The sequence below is a fragment of the Polyodon spathula genome, chromosome 3 (genome assembly GCF_017654505.1).
Source record: "Polyodon spathula isolate WHYD16114869_AA chromosome 3, ASM1765450v1, whole genome shotgun sequence".
NCBI classification, from domain to species: Eukaryota; Metazoa; Chordata; class Actinopteri; order Acipenseriformes; family Polyodontidae; genus Polyodon; species Polyodon spathula.
Genome location: NC_054536.1, coordinates 28,105,731 through 28,128,114, shown reverse-complemented (window position 1 = coordinate 28,128,114; position 22,384 = coordinate 28,105,731). Strand labels below are relative to the sequence as shown.

The following is a 22,384-nucleotide window of genomic DNA, read 5'->3' as shown; positions in this document are numbered from 1 at the left end:
TGGTAGACCACCTCCTGCAGTATCAACCACTCCTGGTTTTATTTCACAAAAAATACAAATGCACCAGGATTGTCCAAAGCTAAGTTGTTAAAAAAAAATCAGCATAATGCTGATTAAAGTTAAAATAAATAAAATACAAATATGTGTCACAAAGATTAAGTAAGGGATAACACATGAGACAGCGTGGGCTGTGTTGCATTAACATATGACTGTGGTTGGGTTGCAGGCACAAAGCGAAGCTGAGTGGAAAGCCTTCCTTCATACCAACAAAGCCGAATGTTAATGCAACACATCCCACAAGCCCTGGAGTGTGTTATCCCACTTATAAAACGGACACAATAATACATAGAAAAAAAAAGTTATTTTTATAGTTTTTTAAAAAACGAACTATTTTATTGTATACTCTTCCACTTTGGAGAAAAAATAGTCCATCAGACAACGTTAAACTGGAGGTTTTCTACATTTCCAACAATAAATACAATAATAGAATACTATTTTATCCCAGCTGGGATCAAAATAATTAATTGTAGCCCTGTTCAGCTACTTACCTCACATGCCTCACGTGGGTGAAGGGCGAAATTTAGTTGCAAGCTTTGCAATTCACTAGGCTGTTATGGGGGAAAACTAGTCAAAACGGCTAAAATAACATTAAAACACGGCTAAAAACTTAGCGACTGTAAATATATATATACTGCTTTTTAGCAAAAATGATCGAGAAAAACAAGTAATAGGGCAGAATAGTGATAAAAAAAAACTATACTCCTGCTCTCCGTCGCGAGTTTAAATCATTGTGTATTGATAATTTATTAATCGAACTGTAATTAGACAAAAATAAGTTCCTTCGTGCATTAAACTATATTTATGCATGGTTTAAAACCCCTCAGCAGCCAATCAGAGTGCAGCAGCCGAACATTCTGTTTTATAAAGCATGATAATCCTGGATGCTCTGAATCCATTTGATGCAGAATGATGGGGAAAAAAAAAAGTTTTTTTCTATTTTTTGTTGTTGTTAGTTTATTGTATTTTTTATTTTATTTCTGCAGACAAGTAGCAAGGCTAATGATAATGTTGTCAATGCTAATAAGAGGAAAGATGCACGCACCATAACTTATCATGCACACAGTTTCACATGTCCATGTGTGCAGCATGGATTCTGAGTTGTATGGGTCTCATGCATGTTGTAAAAAAAACTAAATTTCAAAGCAAGGAAAATAAGTTAGAAAAAATACTTTTCACTGTGAGTAAGCAGGAACAACTTAATGAACACAAGGTCAAATAACTACTGTCTCAATTGACGAATACAATGAGCACTCAATTATTGATATATTTTCACAGTCAATGAGGCATGCCAGCATGGCTATAATGTTCAGGACAAACCAATTATCACAGCGTTGCTTTGAAGACTGGATAAGTATGGACTCATGTGGCTATAGCAGGTTTTCTGCAGTGGCCTGCATTATTGGGCTATTTGATACCATACCTTAAATCAAACATTCATTTGTCACACAAAAACATATTGTGTTCCATGGAAGCTGGTCAGGCGAGATAAGCCTGCGATTAGGAAAAAAGATACACAAACTGCCTCTTCTTTGCCAGGCTAGGATCAAATTGTCAGATCTCTGTTATAACCTTCTGTTTTTATTCTGGACAAACGGTAGTCAGTTCTTTTCTTTTTGCTGCCTGAGCATGAGAGATTGTAATCTAGGAACTCATCATTAGATAGCATTTACAGGGACATTTGGACTGACCTCATTTCTAAGTCTTCGTTCTCCTGCGGTATAAATTTGAACAAGGCAACATAGGTGTTCATCTGTAATAAATCCTTATGTTGTTCTCTTTTTGCCTGTAAGAGAGTGTTACACATTGTTAGCGATGCACTGCATTAATAAACTCTGCACTTTCACCACAGTCTAACATAATAAATCCCATGATTCTATACAGACAGTGCTGTACATATTGGCTATTCTGATACAGCACTTCACAGGGGACTGTGCTGAAAAAGTGAGATCAAAGTGTATCACCAGTTATTATGAGGAAAAAGTAGTGAATTGTACAACTAGAAAATGTAAACAAATTTGGACGCTATTCCTATTTAAATGCTATAAATTTATGGCCTAAAATTAATCTAGAGGGCATTTAAAAAGCAAGAGAATCAGATAGATTTAAAAAAAATGTGAAAAACGAATCAATGATACAGACTAGATTTTGTTTATCGTCAGTCACGATATTTCAAATAAACCTGGAATTGTGAAAAAAAGTTATTTTATTGCTTTTATCTAAGGCCTTAATTCAGCTGTGACATCACAATCATCCTGTTCACTGCAAGGGACAAATCAAGGTGCGAGTTCAACTAAGTCCTCAATGAACTAATCCTATCCAGTGGATCCCATAGGGCTGGATCCTGCTACTGTGCCAAATCATGTAGTAACATGAGGCAAGTCATCACAACTGGGAACTACTTCCAAACATGCATACTTAAGCAATAGATCCCTCATAAGAGGGCTTTACCACCTGGTAAGGCCTGCCTCATGCAGACGGCAAGGGCACTAACACAACGAGAAGGGACTTACCAGACAGTAAAGCATTCTTATACATTAAAAAAAAAAAAAAAACAAAAAAAAAAAAACATTTATTTTTTGTGACTTTATGCAGCACTAGTTTTTCCTGCTGATGAATACAAACATTTCCCTCAATATTCCATGATTAATGTGGTTTGCACAGACTTCCATGAGTGCTCTGGTAACCTTTAGTTCTTTAATAAACCACCAGTGGACTATTTCGCATCCTGGGTATTTCCAATAGTGGAAATAATACAATAATAAAAAAGTAAAATAATAAAAACCTGTTCTTCAGTTCAGGTACCTCTAACAATAGCAGTATTATTTGCACTTACTGTAAAGTACACTATATTATATATTAAGCTTGCATTGTAACCCTGTACTGTCCTGTAAACCTATAAGTCACCTTGGATAAAGGCATCTACCAAACAAATAAACAAATAAACAAATGAATGAATGAATGAATGAATGAATGAATGAATTAATATAATAATAATAATAATAATAATAATAATAATATAATAAATAATAATAATAGTGACAATTTTAATGCATTGTTTATTCAGCACTGTTTACTAGTTAATTAAAAAAAAAACTACAATATTGTCACAACTTTCAGTCATGGTTTAGTACATCCTAGGAAGGCTTTATCAAATATTATTCACATGAATTTATTATTCATTATTGACATTAGGGGGTCTAGTTGGGTGTGAAATGTTTTTACTTTTAAGGAAAGGCCGCTGACTGCATATATGGATCATATATGCTTAATTTCACACATACATTAGCACCATTAGGGGATTTTAAAGTTCCAGCACACATTATTTTGCTATATTATAAGCTGTACAGAAATTCTAGCTAAAGCAATAACTGGATGTAAATAGAGGAAATTACAAGGAATATTAGTTTTCTACAGAGCCAAGTTGAATTCAGTATTCACCCATTAGTGTTGAACTTTTTTGATACTGTGCGCAATTGACATTTCTGGAGCACAGCCATTGCTGGCTTATTGTTGAAATGCAACTTATACAGGCTGACTGTCAGACTTCAGAGAAGACAGAGAAGCATGAAGTCTGAGTGGTGATAAATAGCTTTCCTGGGGTTCATAATCATTTTTGACTGGCTGAAATACCTTACGGTTAAAAACACTGCCAAAACATGGGAGCTTATAGAGGAACTTAGTATGGATGTGAAATATCACAGCCATCTTAACCACTGTATTCTTCTTGTTCAGATTCATGTTGTATCATTTGCAGCTTCAGCCATCCCAATGGTAGTGTTTTAAGCACCTCTGTGGCCTCAGTAATCATAACCTTTAAAAATATGACTTCTCTGCAAACATACAAGGTACCCATGCCACTAAAAGAAGCAAGGCAGATGAAAGTTGCTCCTTCAGCCTGGTAAGTGAAAACGACAGCTGTCTAATTAGAAACTTCAGCAGGTGCATGAAGGTGAATCATAGAACTCTCTTACCGGGGAATTTTCCTGCTTCTTTTCTTCAGTGTGAAAGAGTCCTGTTCCATTTTGTAGTGAAGTAAACACTGAAGGAAAGAAAAAAGTATTTTAAATACAATATAGTCAAGTAGACAAATGTTTTGTCTGTGTGTGTCTAATAAAAAAAATAATCTGGTTTATAACCTTAAGTCTTCAATGTCCATGCACTGCATAATTTAAAAGGCCTTGCATGGACATTTACGAATTTGCATATATATTTTTTTTAAACAAGTTTCATTTAGTATTATTACAAATTGAATTACCTTTAGGTAGAAAACAAGTTGCCAAGAAACCGTACAAGCTGACAATTTTTTTTATGTCTAATGCAATCCAACATAACATTTATAATAGTTAGACACTGTCCTCAAAGATAACTACTATTATTTCTTTCTAGGATTATTTGTAAAAGATCTGGTTAACCCTGTAACGAATAACGCCTGAAGCTTTCTGAAACAGATTTAGAAACTTTATTTATGACAAGGAGAATTGTACAGGGTTGTAAAGTAATCCACCGTCACTAAGGCCCTGTCCACACTATGGGCCTCACTTACTAAGCTACGGTAATTTGTCCAGAATTGCAGGGGGAAAATTGAGATGACTGCGCACTGTATTTTCCAAAGTGTCACACCCTACTTATTAACTAATTACAAGCAAAAATACCTGTCAGAAAAATTCCAATTAGCATACAAATTGTGGGTGGCAGCAGGTCTGAAGTTGCCCATAGTATTTATTCTACTGACAACAGGTGAAGGAGCTTATTTACTGGTGGCGGCAGGAATAAAAATAGGAGAGAGATTTAAGAAAATATGCTGAAATAATTCAGTTTCAATTTAAAATAATATTTTTATTATCTATGCGTCCTACAAAAACGTGAATCCTACAACGCATCATCATGGTGTGCTTTGTACTGTATTGCATGTAGGGTAGACCTAAAAAAAAAAAAAAAAAAACAAAGCCTGCTAGGTATATTAGTTTTTCTCTATTGTCTTAACACAGTTACTGAAACTGTTATCAAAGATACCAAAACAGGTAACTCAAAAACCAAAACCCTCTTCTCTTGCACACTGTTTTCTCACGAACACTTTTCTCTACTTTACGCACAAAAATGCAAAATTTAAACCCAGCTTTGCATGTCACTTTATTTAAATGAACAATTAAACATAAAAGGGTTTATTTCCTAAATGACCACATATAAAGTACTACTTCAAAAAATGAAAAGCTATAACAAAGTAAACATTTCAAAAGAAACTAGTGTATAAACAGGTATATGGTCATACATAATTTTAAAAACGGAATTAGTTTTTTTTAAAGTAACATAACAAAGAAACTAACTCAATTCCCATTATGTATCGTGAATGCGCGTTCAAGGAAATGGACTTCAAAGTAGCAGCTAAGTAGAACAATCGACACAGATGTAACACTTCTCAACCTTTCTTGTGCATTAGCCACATACTTCTCTTTCACACTGGGCACAGATATCAGAAGTATTATTTTTATTGCATTTAACTACCTGGCATTTTCTCTTGTGCTGCATTTGCCTGCTGCTTTGCAGTTTTCTGATCTAAATATTTATGCCGAAGTTGTGGCTAGCTTCACGATGAAGTCTCTCATACTGATATTTTCCCTGGTGCATTCCTTGTACAAAACAAAGGAATTGATGGCTGCCAGGTCCAGTACATTGTAAAATACAGCAACTGGCCACCGGAGGGAACCCGCTTTCACTGAAGTACAGAGTGCCATCTGGTCTAAAATGTTCACTCCGTACTTTGTGTGTTTTTATTATAATTTTTTTTAACAGTCCCAACGGTAACCGACGTATGAAGGGAGCTGAGAATAATTACATTCTTTCTTGGCTTGCACTTGTCAACATTTAGCGTAGCACAGTCATTGTGTTTCAAAATTGTACTGGAGCACAGCTGTGGTTGCAAGTTTTGCATAGATGGTGGAAGCTCTCCTCTTGCTTGTTCACTGTTCCAACCAGGCTGTTTTTTTTTTTTCTTCAACTCTTGCCAGTCATCGTTTTGTATCTTACGTGCCTCTGCTACAGTACAGTGTTGAATGTGGTGTAGCATTCGCATATCAATCAACAAATGAAAAGCACAGAGAGTGCTATCGATGTTGTGTTTTGCGTCTGGTGTGGGACCTGAGGTTTCAGTCAAAACATTTTGTGCAGCATGTCTTCCCACAGTACCAACACTGGTATTTTTAACTTCTCCTGAATGCCTGTTCGTGCCGGCAGTGCAGCTAGAGTCACTGTCCTTGGTACTGCTGCGGGTGAAGCAGTTGGCATGGCTGGCTCAGTGGGGGTAGAGATAACAACAGGCTTGTATACAAAAATAATAGAATATTGTAGGTTATATTCCAAATAAAAACATGTATTGTAAAAGGGTCAAAATGACTGCTTTGGTGGTTCTAGGTGGGCAGGATTATAACTTCCTTCCTTCACGATCCTGCCTTTCAAACGCTGTCAGGGTATTTAACTCATGCATTTAGGAAAAGTCATAAACAGACAGCCGCATTACCTTCAGACATGCAGAGTCATTCTGAATTTGAAAAGTTAAAAAAAAAAAGCATTGTAATTTCTAAGTATTAGACAAAATATGTACATAATAATTGAAAACTGCTGCTACAACCATGATTAATTTATTATTAATAGCATTTTAATTAAATTATACCTAATCACATTTTTATTTACAATGTAGGGAACATACTGTGTTGCCCAAATGGTTATAATAAAAACATGTATTATGTTTTCCCTTAATTAAATAAAAACGGTATTTGGTATAATTGAATTAAAACACTATTAATAATAAATTAATCTTGGTTATAGCACCAGTTTTTAAGTACTGTATTCTGTAAATATTTTGTCTAATAGTTAAAAAGTACAATGTTTATGGGGCTGTCAGGGCTTGTTTTCAAAATATATTGGCACAGACATATGCAAACCAATAGAATACCTGTGTGTGTGTGTGCATATATATATATATATATATATATATATATATATATATATATATATATATATATATATATATATATAGAGAGAGAGAGAGAGAGAGAGAGAGAGAGAGAGAGAGAGAGAGAGAGAGTATACATGCATGTCTGTCTCCAGTCATATGACTGAACAAGGTGAACTCATTGGTTGCTGACTGAGACTTGCGAGTGGATATAACACACTACCCGATGTGAGGGAATTGCACATTAAAATGTTTAAACTCTATGATCGATTGGCCGATCCTGTAAAATTGCATCAGAAGCATAACCCACTGCCTGAAGTGACTGAAAAATCATGTCGCTTTAGCAAGGATAAACAAGTCATGAGCGGAGCCAGGATAGTTTGCATACAGATTTGTGATATAGTTGTTGGCATCACACACTACCTGCACGCTGACAGAACAGCCCCCCTCCCTTACGATTTATGTAGAGATGCCTATTCTGTGTTGGTGTGCGTAGCTGCACATGTGTGCAATCGATGGCTCCCAGGACACCAAGAAAGCCTGCTTTGTATTTTGTTGCAGCTCCTGAGAGACCGGGAAATGGAAACATTCTCCTGCCAGCTTTACTAAAACTGCAGGTGCACTTCACGTTGCACGTGATACAGCTGACTGGCTCATGCCTGCAGTATAACCCACAGTATGTTGGAACGAGCCAGTGGCATAACATGCTAGTGCAGCGGGTACCCTTGGTGCTGCAGGCAAACACACAGTATGCTCTCTGCATGTCTTCTTCCAGGTCAGTCTGAAGCAGTTGGCAGATGTCAGTGGTTGTTTGTGTGTTGAGGCGAAATTGCTGTATACATTGTGTGTCAGACAGGCTCAGAAAAGACAAATGATGACTCCTCTTTCTTTGTCTGGCCACGCAGAAATCCAGTGTGCACTCCATATTTCTTTTATTTCTCTTTTTTTCTCTATCTTTTCATTGCCTGCTTCCCTGGTAGTTTCACTGGTATTTACAGTCGATCATGTATTTAACGCACAGTTTAGACCTGGTTTTCACAGGTCAACTGAAATGCAAACACTAACACTGTTGATGGTTTGCTAAATCGCTAAATTTGTATGTAAATGAGGACACTCCTCTAAAGTTCAGCCCATGTCACAAATAAGCACATCCAAAACACAAAGCAAGCAGGATAGGACAGACAATCCTGTGATTCAATCGTGCTATCCCGTGATTCAATGTGTGCACCACCACGGGTGCCACCATTGGATCCCACCCAGGGGTGGAGGTAATCAAGAATTAAACAGACAACAGAAACTGACCTTTTAATTTCTAACCTTGAAAGACAACCCACTACCAAATCAGGGAATCAGTGGAAGCAAGAACGAAAAGGTGTGGTGAATACATACTGCCACAATTAATGTACTGAACACTGAGCAGGGCAGAGCATGCATGGATCCAAACAAAAGCATATAACTTAAAACAAATTAGGGAGAACCAATCCTATCAAACTTATTCACAAAGCACAGGAAATGTAACAATGTAAGCGAATGCCTGACGACACATAAGGAAGCACGGCCGGCCGAAATGAAACCAACTAGTGGGGTCTGCAGCACTGAGGGATAATATGCAAACGCAAAAAACAGAGGACCCTGGGCTTAAATAGGAGGGTTAATTGATAGATTGGCTAATTGATAGATTGCTTAGTTGATTAAAGAGAAGCCCTTGCACCTGCCTCCCCGTCAACACCCAGATGTTGCAATAAAATAATCACTCATTTCATTCCATACTTGTCCAAACAATACATCCAATAATATTCATAGTGTTTGTTTTTGAACAGCTGTGCTTTTCTGTAAATATCAGTAAAACACAAGCTTTGAAATAAGATAAATCATCAGCTTTTATCTGAATTAATTAAATTGCACTTCGGTACAGTGGCTCTCTGGATACTGTATATGAAATCCACTATTTTTCCAGAAGGGAAGAAATTACTACTATGACTTATACCTACTACTACGACTACTACAAATAATAATAATACACTGGATTTGCATGCTCTGTGGCTCATGTGGGCCATATTAAAATAATGATAACATTCAACTGCCAAATATTATTTGGTTCATAAGCAGTCTAAACCCATGAGATCCTATATATAGAAATGGTATTTTTGATTCTAGAGGTCCTTAGGCAAATGCACTATGTGATGGTAAGAAATCTTTTTTACATTGTAAATTGGTGAGATTTATAGTCTCATTCAACATTAAAGCTTCTTCTTTTGATAAGGTGCTTACGTAAAATGAGTTCAAAAGTAATTTAGCCAGCCACAAATAAAACATGAATCAATTTGGTTTTGGTCCTAAAAATACATATACCAAATGCCATGTACATCCTAACACCACACGTTTTAGGGTTTGAGTGGTGCATTAATTAATAAAATTTGGGGTCTTCAGAATATGATAATCTCTAAATCACATGTTGTTACTTAATGATATTCTTTAAATAAAATAGTAAGCTAAAATTTTCAGCCGCCATCTCTGTGCACAACCCGTAGCCTTATCCCAATAAAAGTCATTCTGTACCCTTGCAAATATCCACAACTTACCGGGCCTGCCACAGGAAGCCTCTTGTTATTCTAAACATGTAAATAGTTACGCAGTGGTGGTAGCGCAGCACAGTGTATAAGAGATAGGACTCAGAGTCAGGGGGTCGTATGCTTGTCCCTACTACAGTTTACACCCTTTCTTTAAAAAAGCAAAAGAGAACCAGAATAAAAGTCTACAAAGGTAAATATATGCATGGTCATTTTTCAGTTTTCCCATGGTTATAATATGCACATAACACAGTTTCCACTGTGATTTTACTATGGTAAACTTTACTTCAAGAAAATCTGTTGACAGAGAGTTTACAGACCACAATCAACAATAATGTTATATTTACTTGCTGTTGTGCTATTTCACAGAATGTGTTTCTGCAGTTTTTATGCTGTTCTAAAGCAATCATGGGACAAACGGCGGATGGAATATACAAATCACTGTAATGATGTGAAGCACATGGCATAGTCGTGCTGTCATGTTAGTAAATGTGATTAACTGCCCCCCCCACTCACATGAAAAAGCATCTTTAGTGCCCCTACCCAAAATTAATACACTTTTTGAACATATAGCTATGGATTTGGTGCGACCCCTAGAGTGAGTGTATACTTATAGTCTTCGATTGTGCGATCAGCATGTGACATTTTAATTGTCGTAAAGAACAAGTTGTGGGGTTCCGAAAAATATAGCGTTACATGTCCCCACGTGTTGCTACATCTGTTTATATAGTGTACCTCTATTTTTTCTTTTCATTGTTAACATCCTGACAATTTTTTACACTTATAACTTTAAAGTCTGTTTCAAGTTTTTTCAGAATGTCTGCTCTAGTGCACTGGAGTTTGAGATCTCTCCTCTAAATCAATGTTTTTCAACCCAGGTTCTGGGGACCCCCTGTGTCTGCTGGTTTTCATTCTCACTGAGCTCTCAATTACTTAACAAGACCCTTAACTGAACTGATAATTTGCTCAATTAGACCTTTTTAATTGTTTTCAACTCTTAAACAATTGCAGATTTCAAGTTACCGGTAGCTATAACATTTTATAACTCAGTCAATGTAAAAAATGTATGTTAGTGATGTGGTCTTGAAATCTAAATGCTATATTATGTTGTATACAATGCATTTGCAAACATACGCTGGCAGTGTGTAACAGTCAGTTACATTTATTAGAATAAACTATGATAGGTTACGGTTTTCTTTTTTTCTGATGGCTAGTAGAAAATGCATTTAACAGCCAAATTGGGGTAAAATGTTAATAGATATATATATATATATATATATATATATATATATATATATATATATATATATATATTATATATTATATTACGGTGGCCGAAACCGGCGTTTCTCATTTCCGTTTCCCACCAGTGTGGTGGCCAACCAAAGACGAGTTTGAATTCTGTTCACTCACTTTGCATTTAGTTAATTGATAAATATAATCTATTAACATGTCTATTTTTGAAAGCATTCTTCTTTACAGCATTTTTTCACACCTGCCTAAAACTTTTGCACAGTAATGTGTATATATATATATATATATATATATATATATATATATATATATATTAATATATATATATAATATAGAAAGTTTAAACCAGTACTTAGCAAAATGCTTCGTAGAACATCTACGAAGTATGAGAATTAACACTTGTTGCCAGAATTTTCAAAACAAATGACCACACTGAAGATACATCACAACTGGGATTCAAGCAACGCAGTTGGGATTCAAGGAAACACATGTACATGGATTAGGGAGTGGTTAACATGTAGAAAACAGAAAGTACTGATTAGAGGAAAAACCTCAGAATGGAGTGTGGTAACCAGCGGTGTACCACAGGGATCAGTATTAGGTCCTCTGCTATTCCTAATCTACACTAATGATTTAGATTTTGGTATAGTAAGCAAACTTGTTAAATTTGCAGACGACACAAAAGTAGGAGGAGTGGCAAACACTGTTGCAGCAGCAAAGGTCATTCAAAATGATCTAGACAAGATTCAGAACTGGGCAGACACATGGCAAATGACATTTAATAGAGAAAACTGTAAGGTACTGCACGCAGGAAATAAAAATGTACATTATAAATATCATATGGGAGATATTGAAATTGGAGAAGGAATCTATGAAAAAGACCTAGGAGTTTTTGTTGACTCAGAAATGTCTTCATCTAGACAATGTGGGGAAGCTATAAAAAAGGCTAACAAGATGCTCGCATACATTGTTAAAAGTGTTGAATTTAAATCAAGGGAAGTAATGTTAAAACTGTACAATGCACTAGTAAGACCTCATCTTGAATATTGTGTGCAGTTCTGGTCACCTCGCTATAAAAAAGATATTGCTGCTCTAGAAAGAGTGCAAAGAAGAGCGACCAGAATTATTCCGGGCTTAAAAGGCATGTCATATGCAGACAGGCTAAAAGAATTGAATCTGTTCAGTCTTGAACAAAGAAGACTACGTGGCGACCTAATTCAAGCATTCAAAATTCTAAAAGGTATTGACAGTGTCGACCCAAGGGACTTTTTCAGCCTGAAAAAAGAAACAAGGACCAGGGGTCACAAATGGAGTTTAGAAAAAGGGGCATTCAGAACAGAAAATAGGAGACACTTTTTTACACAGAGAATTGTGAGGGTCTGGAATCAACTCCCCAGTAATGTTGTTGAAGCTGACACCCTGGGATCCTTCAAGAAGCTGCTTGATGAGATTTTGGGATCAATAAGCTACTAACAACCAAACGAGCAAGATGGGCCGAATGGCCTCCTCTCGTTTGTAAACTTTCTTATGTTCTTCTTATGTTCTTAACTTGTGGGATAAATCACTGCAAGAACACAAATTAATTTTCTAATTAGGCACTTTGGTACCTCTTGGAATTAACTTTCTATTTTAAAGTCATCTTGTTATCATCCGCCAGAACTTGTCTTTTGAAAGACAACTTGTTTAACAACATCTTGTTTACAACATTGCTTTTTCCATCCAGATGAAGAAGGACAAAAGAGATGTAGGTAGCGATTTTAGAATGGGTCTGAAAGCATCATCAAGAAACTTGGAAATTATTTCTGTATGGCAGGAGCATATTGACAGAATGGGATGACCAGTGTTAGCAGGCTTTAGTGGTATTGTTTTTTCTTCTTATTCAGATTAACCTATTCCGAGTGAGACAAGGAATGTAATGGTGTAGCTAGTATACTGAAATAGCGTTAGGCCTTTTCATTGGTCTTCTGTGTGCTTGTCTGAAGAGACTACACTTGAACACTGCTGACTCCTATGCTAATTATTTCTCAACTGGGACTCACGGTATAGTAACAACAGCTTTAGTAGCAAGTGATTTTCAAACTAAATTTGTTAATAAAATGAATCTATTAATGCTTTGAAATTCAGCCAATGAGGTTATTAATGAACATATTTCTTGTTAAAAAGCTTAATTGTCGCAGGTCACTTTGCAAAGTGGTAATTAGATAAGAGAGTACGGGTGAAATGGTTGCTGTCTTATTTTGTAAATCCAAATGGTCTGATGACCAAATAATAAATAAAAGGAGGGCTGGCAATACACAGGGATGCGTATTGTGTAGTGGATAATCATGGGTCGCAGTCCCGTAAATAATAACAATAATCCAGTACATACACACTAAAGGACATAGGGCCTTCCGGTTTCAGCTTAACCATAATAAGGAACAGATCTCATCACTATGTCCCCTTTATATACCGTCAAGCAAGACCCCTTGGTTAACGAGTGCACCCACTCCTTCAATCTGCAGTGTTAATGCCTTTAACCTTCCGGGTCAATGATTTAGTGTACTGTACCTCTGCCCCCTTTCTAGATGGCTGACTTCCGCTGAACCCTGAGAATGAATTGTCGGGCCATCCAGTCCAGGGTACTCTGTTCCCATTACACAGCCCCATCGCGGGTCGGGAGGGAGATCTAACACCAAGAATCATTCTTTCTCTGTCACAGTCACGTACATCAATTACTGTCTCATTGACTAGATAAGGGTAACTTGTTCATCAAAATGCATGTTAACGAGATCAAGAAAAATTAATGGAAGTATAATTCACTGTAATAGAAACTAGTAGAGTACAGGGAGGCGGCTCGCCCACCAATGAGTAGTAGCCAAATAGAAATAAAAAATAATGGGGATATCTATGTTGTGTATAGTTTGTAAACTTCAAAATTGTGCATTTTGTCATGCAAAATGTACATTTATTTAGAACACTTCACATATGCTGATTTACGATTATCTGGCGTGTGACTAAAAATAGGATGGAACGGATTAAAAATAAAATAAAAATGAAACCTTATTTACCCTCTTTCAGGGGGATATTTTGCCACAGTTTACTACATGCAGACAGAGTAATTTAAATACTAATTTAAATTACTCTGTGTCTGAAAATTATGTGATTGTCCGTTTATGACTTTTCCTAAATACATGTATTAAATACCCTGACAGCGTTTGAAAGATAGGATCAAGAAAATATGGAAGTTATTAGTCCGTTCACCTAGAACCGCCAAAGCTGTAATTTTGACTGCCTTTTATAATACATGCTTTTATTTTGAATACAACCTATAATATTCTATTTGTTATATTTAACACAAGCCTGTTATCTCTACTGGACCTGGCAGCCATCAATTCCTTTGTTTTGTACAAGGAATGCACCGGGGAAAATATCAGTAGGAGAGATTTCATCTTGAAGCTAGCCACAGCGCTTTGGCAGAACTTTTTTTTTTTTTTTTTTTACAGTTTTGCATCTATATACCTGTTTACACACTAGTTTCTTTTGAAATGTTTATTTTATTATAATTTTTCATTTTTCTGAAGTGGTGCTTTATATGTGGTAAGTTAAAAAAATAAACCCTTTATGTTTAATTGTTCATTTAAATACAGCATTTTGTCACACAAATTTTATCTTTGATGAATTCATCATACTGTCTGATTCTCAATTTCTCTATTTTTGTTAAAATATCTTAAATATCATTATAAACCTGTTTGGAAAAATCCTGATCTCTAATTGTTTACCTATATAAGCAACCACTAACTTTAAAAAAGTTTGACCCAGAATCACATTTTAACCTTTTTAATGGAAAAACTGTTGAAGAATGGTATGAAGATTAATTTTCTGAACCGGACAAAGTACCAGTAATTCAAAACATTTTAAAAGAAAAATGGCAGAGTGAAATAATCGAACCAGAACTACATCAACTCAAACTTGACTGAAACGAAAAAAAAAAAACCAACCAAAAAACCCCACAAACAAGGCTTCTAAATGGGCTGTGAATATCTTACAAAACTGTCTCCGAGAAAAAGGTACTTACATTGAACAATTTCCTCAGGGAATTTTACTTTGGTTCCATTAGGAATAAAGGTGGAGCACAATACAGCATCTGAAGCTTTATAAGTCTGCAAACTAGTATCAATCGCTTTTTGAATGACCCACCATACTGCAGAACAATGAATTTAGTGGAAGACGCAAAATTTTAATAATGCTAACAACATCAAGTGGAAAAGACAAAACAACACCCTATCCTCCAGTAACACCAGCAGAGGTGGAGAAGCAAGCATTCTCACAGAAGCCACAGCTTTCACCCACAGCTCCCCTTCTGGCAGGTTTTCAAACTGCACAATATGCGTATTCTTATTTGAAATTGTTCTTATCCATCTATCATATTTACTATGTGCTCTTAACTGCTCTTAGTCGAACTTGCTCTTAAATGTAATTATTTACTGTATTCCTAATTTTGCTCTTATTTGAAATGTATCTTTTTTCTATTGATTTTACTGTACTTTATAACTGCTCTTATCTGTAATGTGGTATTGTGTAATGTGATACTTTGTACTGTGATATTTTGTAACAATAAGTCGCGTAACATGTAGTCGCGTCTGATAATAATAATTAATAATATAATAATAATAATAATATATAATAATAATAATCTGGGAATTTTCAAGTGATCATTTATTCCAAAAGTTACTGATCTATGATTAAAAGTTTTACCAGATTTATTTTGTGCATTTTACTAAAGTTTAAATATGCATGTCCATTATAAAATTAGTAGGTAATTATAATAATACTAATATTTTAATATAATTTATATTATTTACTTAATACACATTATAATCAATATTTATTACATTTATCAATAAACAATGTCCATTTATTAAAATAAAACCCTTAAACAAATTTACTTTTCACTGGAACTGCCTATTTTCTTGTGCATAGTGATATTTACTGTTATTTGAAAGACTGTTTTAAATTTGCTGTGTTCATTTAAAAAGTAAATAAATCTACTAATTGTATAACAATTTTATAATAGCATTAAGAAACTCCAGGGGATAGGCTGACATGATATAACCGCACACTTAAGGCATCACATTGTGCCTTATAATGCCTTACGCGTGTGGTCATGTCATGTCAACCCATCCCCTGTCGTGTCTTAATGCTTCAATGACACACCAACTCACCACTGTCACTGTCACAGCGTTTCCTGTTGGGGCCTGCAAGGCTGCCATGAGCATCTGTTTCCTCAGGTACTCCAGCCAGGTCAGAGCTCTGTAGGGTCACAGAGGAGCCAATCAGAAAGACAACAGGTTTGTTCATTATACAATTAACCAATCTGTGGTGCTGAGACTTTAGAATAATCAGCATAATAAACCTCACGGATCATCTCAGCCAATAAGGTTCTAGAGCAATCATTACCTCACTCACTTTTAACTCTTCAAACATAAAAAAACCTCCCAAAAAACATTTGTTCGCCAATGGGCGGCTCAGGGGAGCCTAACTATCACCATGGTCAATTATCTAGCCGATAATGACCACTGCTTCAGACATTAATGGTTTATGGGAACACAAAAAGGGCTGTATAACATTGTAATTCTTTGCTACTTCTGTTTGGGCTCCTTGAGAAGAGTAGAACCGATGGTTCCATTTGGATACCATGTAGTACAGGTAATGGCTGCATATACAGGAATGCATTATACTTGCCTATTGTACTGTATAACAATGATCTATCATTATTATTGGGCAGTTACACCCAGACCATACTAGAGACAATTTTCCTGAAAGGATTCAAGTCGGTTTGACTCTTATATTAGCTAATCAGTTTCTACATTTCAGATGAGAACTAAAAGAAAACACACACACACACACACAAAACAGTTTCCATGTTTCCTGTATTAATAGCAGCAATCAGGGCTGCTATGATTGCTACTGCTCTCTTCCATCACAGAATTATGAGCTTGTATCATAAATAACCACTGCTTGTGCTATCAAAGTGAGTTATTAAACTAAGATTAAGCCCAACACACTTTTATTATTTTTTTTTTTTATACTTTTTATTCAGTCTCAGTCTGAGAGATGATAATTTCTGTCTGTCTGGCCCTATCTTGCTGGCATTCTGGCAAATGGTGATAACCTGTGCAGTAAACAACACAACCCTGGTGAGTGATAAATAACAGTCTTTTCTGGCTTCCAGAATTGTCAGGCTGATATTTTCTGGAAGTGGAACAAGTCACAGGTACTGTAAGCTGGTGGTTATGAAATTAGGGGGCTGGGACCCCGGGGATGGGAGGGGAGGGGGCGTTGAAATGACTGTATCACAAGCCGAACTACCATATGTAGACTACAGAGCTACGCCGCAGTCTTTTTTTTAAAGTAGATATATTTAATACTATTACAGTATATTTCTTTGCCATTCATCTGTTCGTTGATTTCAACATTTCTTGCTTTTTAAATATGTAAGTCAAATTGCGAAATAACTAGGAAGCAATATGCTTTGCATTTACCAAACTGTAGTTTCACATAGTTTAACAGGATTATACGGTCAAAGTAATATACTACAATGGCACTTTGTCTTACCTGAAGCAGTTCAAACTACAATAACAAGGATATCACAAAAATGTATAAATAAATGTAGAACTCAGATTCCCTTACAGAGTTGCGCTGGGGGGATTCAGACCCGCTCCCAGTGCTCCCAGTCCTCCTTGTTTTCTGTGCCAGTGTGGTCCCAAACCGCAGAGTCTCATACACTGGGTCAACCCTACTGCCGCAGGCTAGCAGTAGGAGAGTGAGGGGGTGGGCAAGGGGAGAGACAAATCAGAACAGACAAGTGAGCAGAGAATTGCTAGGAGCAATGAGACGTGCACATGTCGCACTGGGAATGTGCATTTGGAAGGGAGCGCAGATCAAAACTGATACTCACCGATAGGCATCACCTCTTTGATACAGCCAAACTGTTCTTGGATGAGCAGTGGGGAGCTGTAGTAACGCTGAAATCCCTTCGGCTTGTGGGGGGGTGGGGGGGGACGACACATCAATGGCAAGATCAATACAACAGCGGCACATACAGCATACAACTAACTAGGCTCAACAAAACACACTGCTTATGTCTTCCTTCTCTGTCATTTTTAAACATTACACATGCTTTCTTTATTCTCTTAAAAAAATATTTTTTAAGGGACCAAAGTTTGAACATCAATGTTACTACATACCAGTAGAACACTAAAAACATTATCATGGCTTCCCCCTTTTTTTGGGCTGATTTTTCTACTTAAATTTGGATTGTGAAAATATTTAAAAGACAACGGTATAGAAATGTAATTTGCTGCTGCGTTATGGTACATGTAGATGAGACTAACGCCACATGCCGTACTGGACAGGAAGTTTTATAGTACTCGACAAGTCAGTATAGCCTGAATCAAAGAATAAAAAACAAGAAAAAAAACAAAAGATATTCAACATTTGAAAGGGAAGCGTTGATAATGGTGCTAGGTTAGAATGGACATACAATAGGTTACATTTACAGAAAACTGCACATGTGGGCCTACATAGGAAAAGATATACTTGGGAAAAATAAGAATGTGGCAGTAGAAAAGTACATTTCTGCAAATATATGCTATGGCAGTTCCATTAAAGGTAAAAACAACTTTACATAGTAAATATAACTGTTCGGCTTTCATTTGTAGACAAAGTTAGAACCCCTCTAAATCAATCTTTCAGGTAATATAGTATAGTTTTTACAGTAAACAGGACTTGTCACTCATATAGAAACATTGTAGGGTTCACCTAAAAAGCAACAGCTGAAGGGAAGTCAACCAGGTAACCACAGGCAGATAGGTAAGTGATCCTGCTTCAAGTAGTTAACATTAGCTGTATTTAAGTAACATTATAAAAGTGTTGTTTTTTTAATTAGGTGATTTACTGTTTGTGATTAGTACCAGGTGAGTGCAGTTAAATCAAATAGAGGTTGATTTGCAATTTGATTGGTTTACACACAGCTTCTATCCATCTAGTTAGTATAATAGACAGCAAGCCTATTTGTGCGCCAGCACGAAGCACCAGCCAACTGAAGAGCCTTTCTACCAAAGAGCCGGGAGTTTAGCTGTGGGAGTCCAGCGAGGAGAGACCTACGAGGAGAGGCTGTTGGAGAAATTCCGAACCTAGCAGTGCTCTGGAAGATGGCAATTACTAGACAGGTCTGTACCCACCTCCCGCCACTCCTGCCCCCCCACTACTACTGTACCTATCTGTCTCACCTGTCCTGCTTTGTCTCTCACATCCCTGTTATTCTGTCCTCTCACTCCTGTCCTCTGTCCTCTCTTCGCCACTGCTCCCCTAACCTCTCTAACCTCATCCCTCTGCCTCTCCCCCCCTCCCACTCTCTCTGGTGCCCTCTGGAACTGTTAATCCTCTGCTGACAAAGCTGATTTCATCTCTGCCTTTGCCTCCCACCTCTCTCTCGATTTCCTTGCTCTCACTGAAACCAGGTTCTCACTGGACGGGGAGGTGGGACTGGTCTTCTCCTCTCTCCTTACTCTTTTCTGTCCCCTCTGACCTCTCCTCACTCTGTTAATACCTTTGAATTTCATGCTGCCCAACTAACTTCTCCCTGTCGACTTCTGCTAATTGTACTGTACCGTCCCCCTGGACCTCTCACTCACTTTCTCGATGTACTCAACTATCTCCTCTCCTCCCTCCCCTCTCTATCTAGCCCTGTTAGGTGATTTCAATATCCATCTCTCCAAACCCACCCATTCTGCCAGATTCCTTCCTCTCTTTCTCTCCTTCAACTTATCTCTCACTCTCTCTCCATCCCCTCCTACCCACAAAGCTGGCCATCAACTGGACCTCACCTTCTCCAAGGTCTGCTGCCCCTCCACCCTCTCTGTCACCCCTCTGGACCTTTTTGATCATTATCTCTTTTTCTCTGTCTCTCCCATCTCTCCCCACTCCACCTACACCCACTGTCACCTCCAGCTGTAACCCCCGCTCTCTCTCCCCCTCTGTCCTTGCCTCGACCGCTCTTTCACCTCCCTCCTATCGACTCCTTCTCCCAACTCTGTAGATTCTGCTACCTCCACCCTATTCTCATCCCTCATCTCTTCCCTCGACTCCCTCTGTCCCCTCACCTTCCGACCAGCCCGCCCCTCCCCTCCCCAACCCTGGATCTCCTCTGTGCTCCGCTCAGCAAGAACAAGAAAAGAAATGCAAGAAAACCAAACTCCCTGCTGCCCTAGACCTCTACCACTCCCCCCTCTCCTCCTTCTCCTCTACTGTCTCCTCTGCTAAACACTCCAATTTCCAATCTACTATCCAATCCTCCACTAACAACCTCTAGAAACTATTCTCTACCTTCTCCTTTCTCCTCAACCCTCCCTCCTCATCTATCTCCTCTGATGACTTTGCCTTTTTTCTCCTCTAAAATCTGATATTCGCATACTCTATAACTCCTCTACTTCCTTTACGCTTCAACCCCAATACCCTCTGTTTCAAAAAACTTACCCTCAACCTCACCTCCCTCCGTAACTACAGTCCTGTAGTTGCACCTGCCAGCAGGCACCTGCCGATTCTTCCTGGGCAACATATGAAGAATCCAACCTTTCCTCACCAACTACTCCACGCAACTCCTCGTCCAGGCCCTGGTACTCTCCCACCTAGACTACTGCAACTCCCTCCTGGCTGCCCTTCCTGTGTCCGCCACCCATCTGCTCCAGCTCATCCAGAACTCTGCTGCTCGCCTGGTATTCTCTCTGTCTCGCTTCTCCCACGCTACTTCACTGCTTTGCTCACTCCACTGGCTCCCGATCACCACTCGCATCCAGTTCAAGACTCTTGTACTCGCCTACCGATTCCTTGACCAGACTGCACCCAGCTACCTCTATACCCTCAACATAGATGTCAGGACTGCCCAGTCCCTGACCACCTTCCGGTGTCTCCTCAAGACACACCTCTTCAGACAACACCTGTAAAACTCAACTCTCCCCTTCCTGACAATACAGCACGCTGCTTTTAATGCACTTTAACTTGCACTTATCTGCTCCCTATTTTACTGTATTTAACCCTGCACTTGTATCTTGCTCTTAATTGTACTGTAATTCTTGATATGTATTTTTGTTATTCAACTGTAAGTCGTCCTGGATAAGGGCGTCTGCTAAGAAATAAATAATAATAAAAACAACACTTAAACAGGCAAGGAGGTCTATTTAGTTGTTTGCTTCTATGTATGTATGTATGTATATATGTAGTTGTTTGTTTTTTGAAGCCAAGGAGTCTCACACTACCCGCTTTACACAACAATGTGGCATTTTTCAAATTTAGAATAGGATTTTGACAACAACAATGTTTTGGTACATTAGAAATAGTAGCTTGTTGACACGCTATGTGTGCCTGTCTGAGTATACAGTACATATGTGTATATTTGCTGTAGCTGCCAGTATTCACGGGGGTTGTGCTGACCTGCGTAGTGCATCTGTGGTGTGTAAACAGAAGGCTATGTTGAGACACCCTCAAACTCACGTCACACATTTAGTACCAGGCCTCCTGTTAAAATGTAATCCTAGTGTTAGCTGCAGTCATTTTCTTTTAAATGTTTTTTTTGTTTGTTTGTTTTACAATTGCATTCACTCCACATCTCTTTTAATGAATATCAAGAAAGGTGAATTGTGACTATGTCACTATGCATGTGTACACATGGACCCCAGCTTTGGGAATTGCATTTCATTCATATAATTTCATGAAGGAAACCAATAATATGCAGCTTATTATAGGTCAGTTCATCCTTCGAAGAGCTTCAGCAGGACAACAACACAGCTTGCGTTTTACTATTTATAGACTGATGGATTTCAGCAGTGATGTATGTTGACTGGTGGTAGGTATACTCAGATATGAAAATCACAATAATACCCGGAGGTTTATAACCTCTTAGATGACAAGCAGACAAAACAGCTGCCTAAAACACCAAGTGATATCTTAAGGTTTTTTTTTTTTCATGACATTTTTGAAGTTATTAAGGTGGCAGAGTCGTGACTGACAACCTCCCCAGAGAGGTGTTGTAGGCTGATAATGATGTACAAGGTCTGTCATGTTTGCGACTAATTTCCTCACAGACTATTGATCAAAATGCATGGGGATGCATGAAGAAAGACTGAGAAAGATGAATAGGGACAGATATAGATCAAAACGCAGAGGGATGGGTGCAAGCCAGCGATTTAACAATGCAAGAGCCCTAATGGTACTGACAATGTCATGTCATGGCTTTACACATAAGTTTGGAATAATATTGCCACTGTTCTATCTGACTTGCATACTGCAATTCCATAGAAAAATGTATCTTTTCAGTCATTATGCATTTTCCACAGTGAATATTTTCAGATAGCGTACAGCTCGAGAAAATAATCAGTCAATCGCTTACCAGTTTGCCCACGCAGTGCTGTTGCCCAACACTGTTTGCACATTTGTGATGGATGGTCATTTTGCATGCCTTGCAGCGCAGTCCATGTTTGGTGTTGGTGCCTGCCAAAAATACACACACTGAAAT

At 37.7% G+C, this 22,384-nt stretch overlaps 1 protein-coding gene across 1 annotated transcript in view; it reads right to left on the bottom strand.

Moving 5' to 3' along the window:
* The window catches only part of LOC121312940 (SH3 and cysteine-rich domain-containing protein-like), a 55,808-nt gene that overhangs the window by 14,131 nt on the left and 19,293 nt on the right, over positions 1-22,384 (bottom strand). Inside the window, exons 3-8 of the mRNA XM_041244919.1 lie at positions 22,259-22,359; positions 17,771-17,852; positions 17,503-17,621; positions 16,035-16,122; positions 4,032-4,099; positions 1,749-1,843 (exon numbers count right to left, since the gene is read on the bottom strand). Of these exons, the coding sequence (XP_041100853.1) occupies positions 1,749-1,843; positions 4,032-4,099; positions 16,035-16,122; positions 17,503-17,621; positions 17,771-17,852; positions 22,259-22,359 (553 nt within the window). The remainder of the gene's footprint in view (positions 1-1,748; positions 1,844-4,031; positions 4,100-16,034; positions 16,123-17,502; positions 17,622-17,770; positions 17,853-22,258; positions 22,360-22,384) is intronic.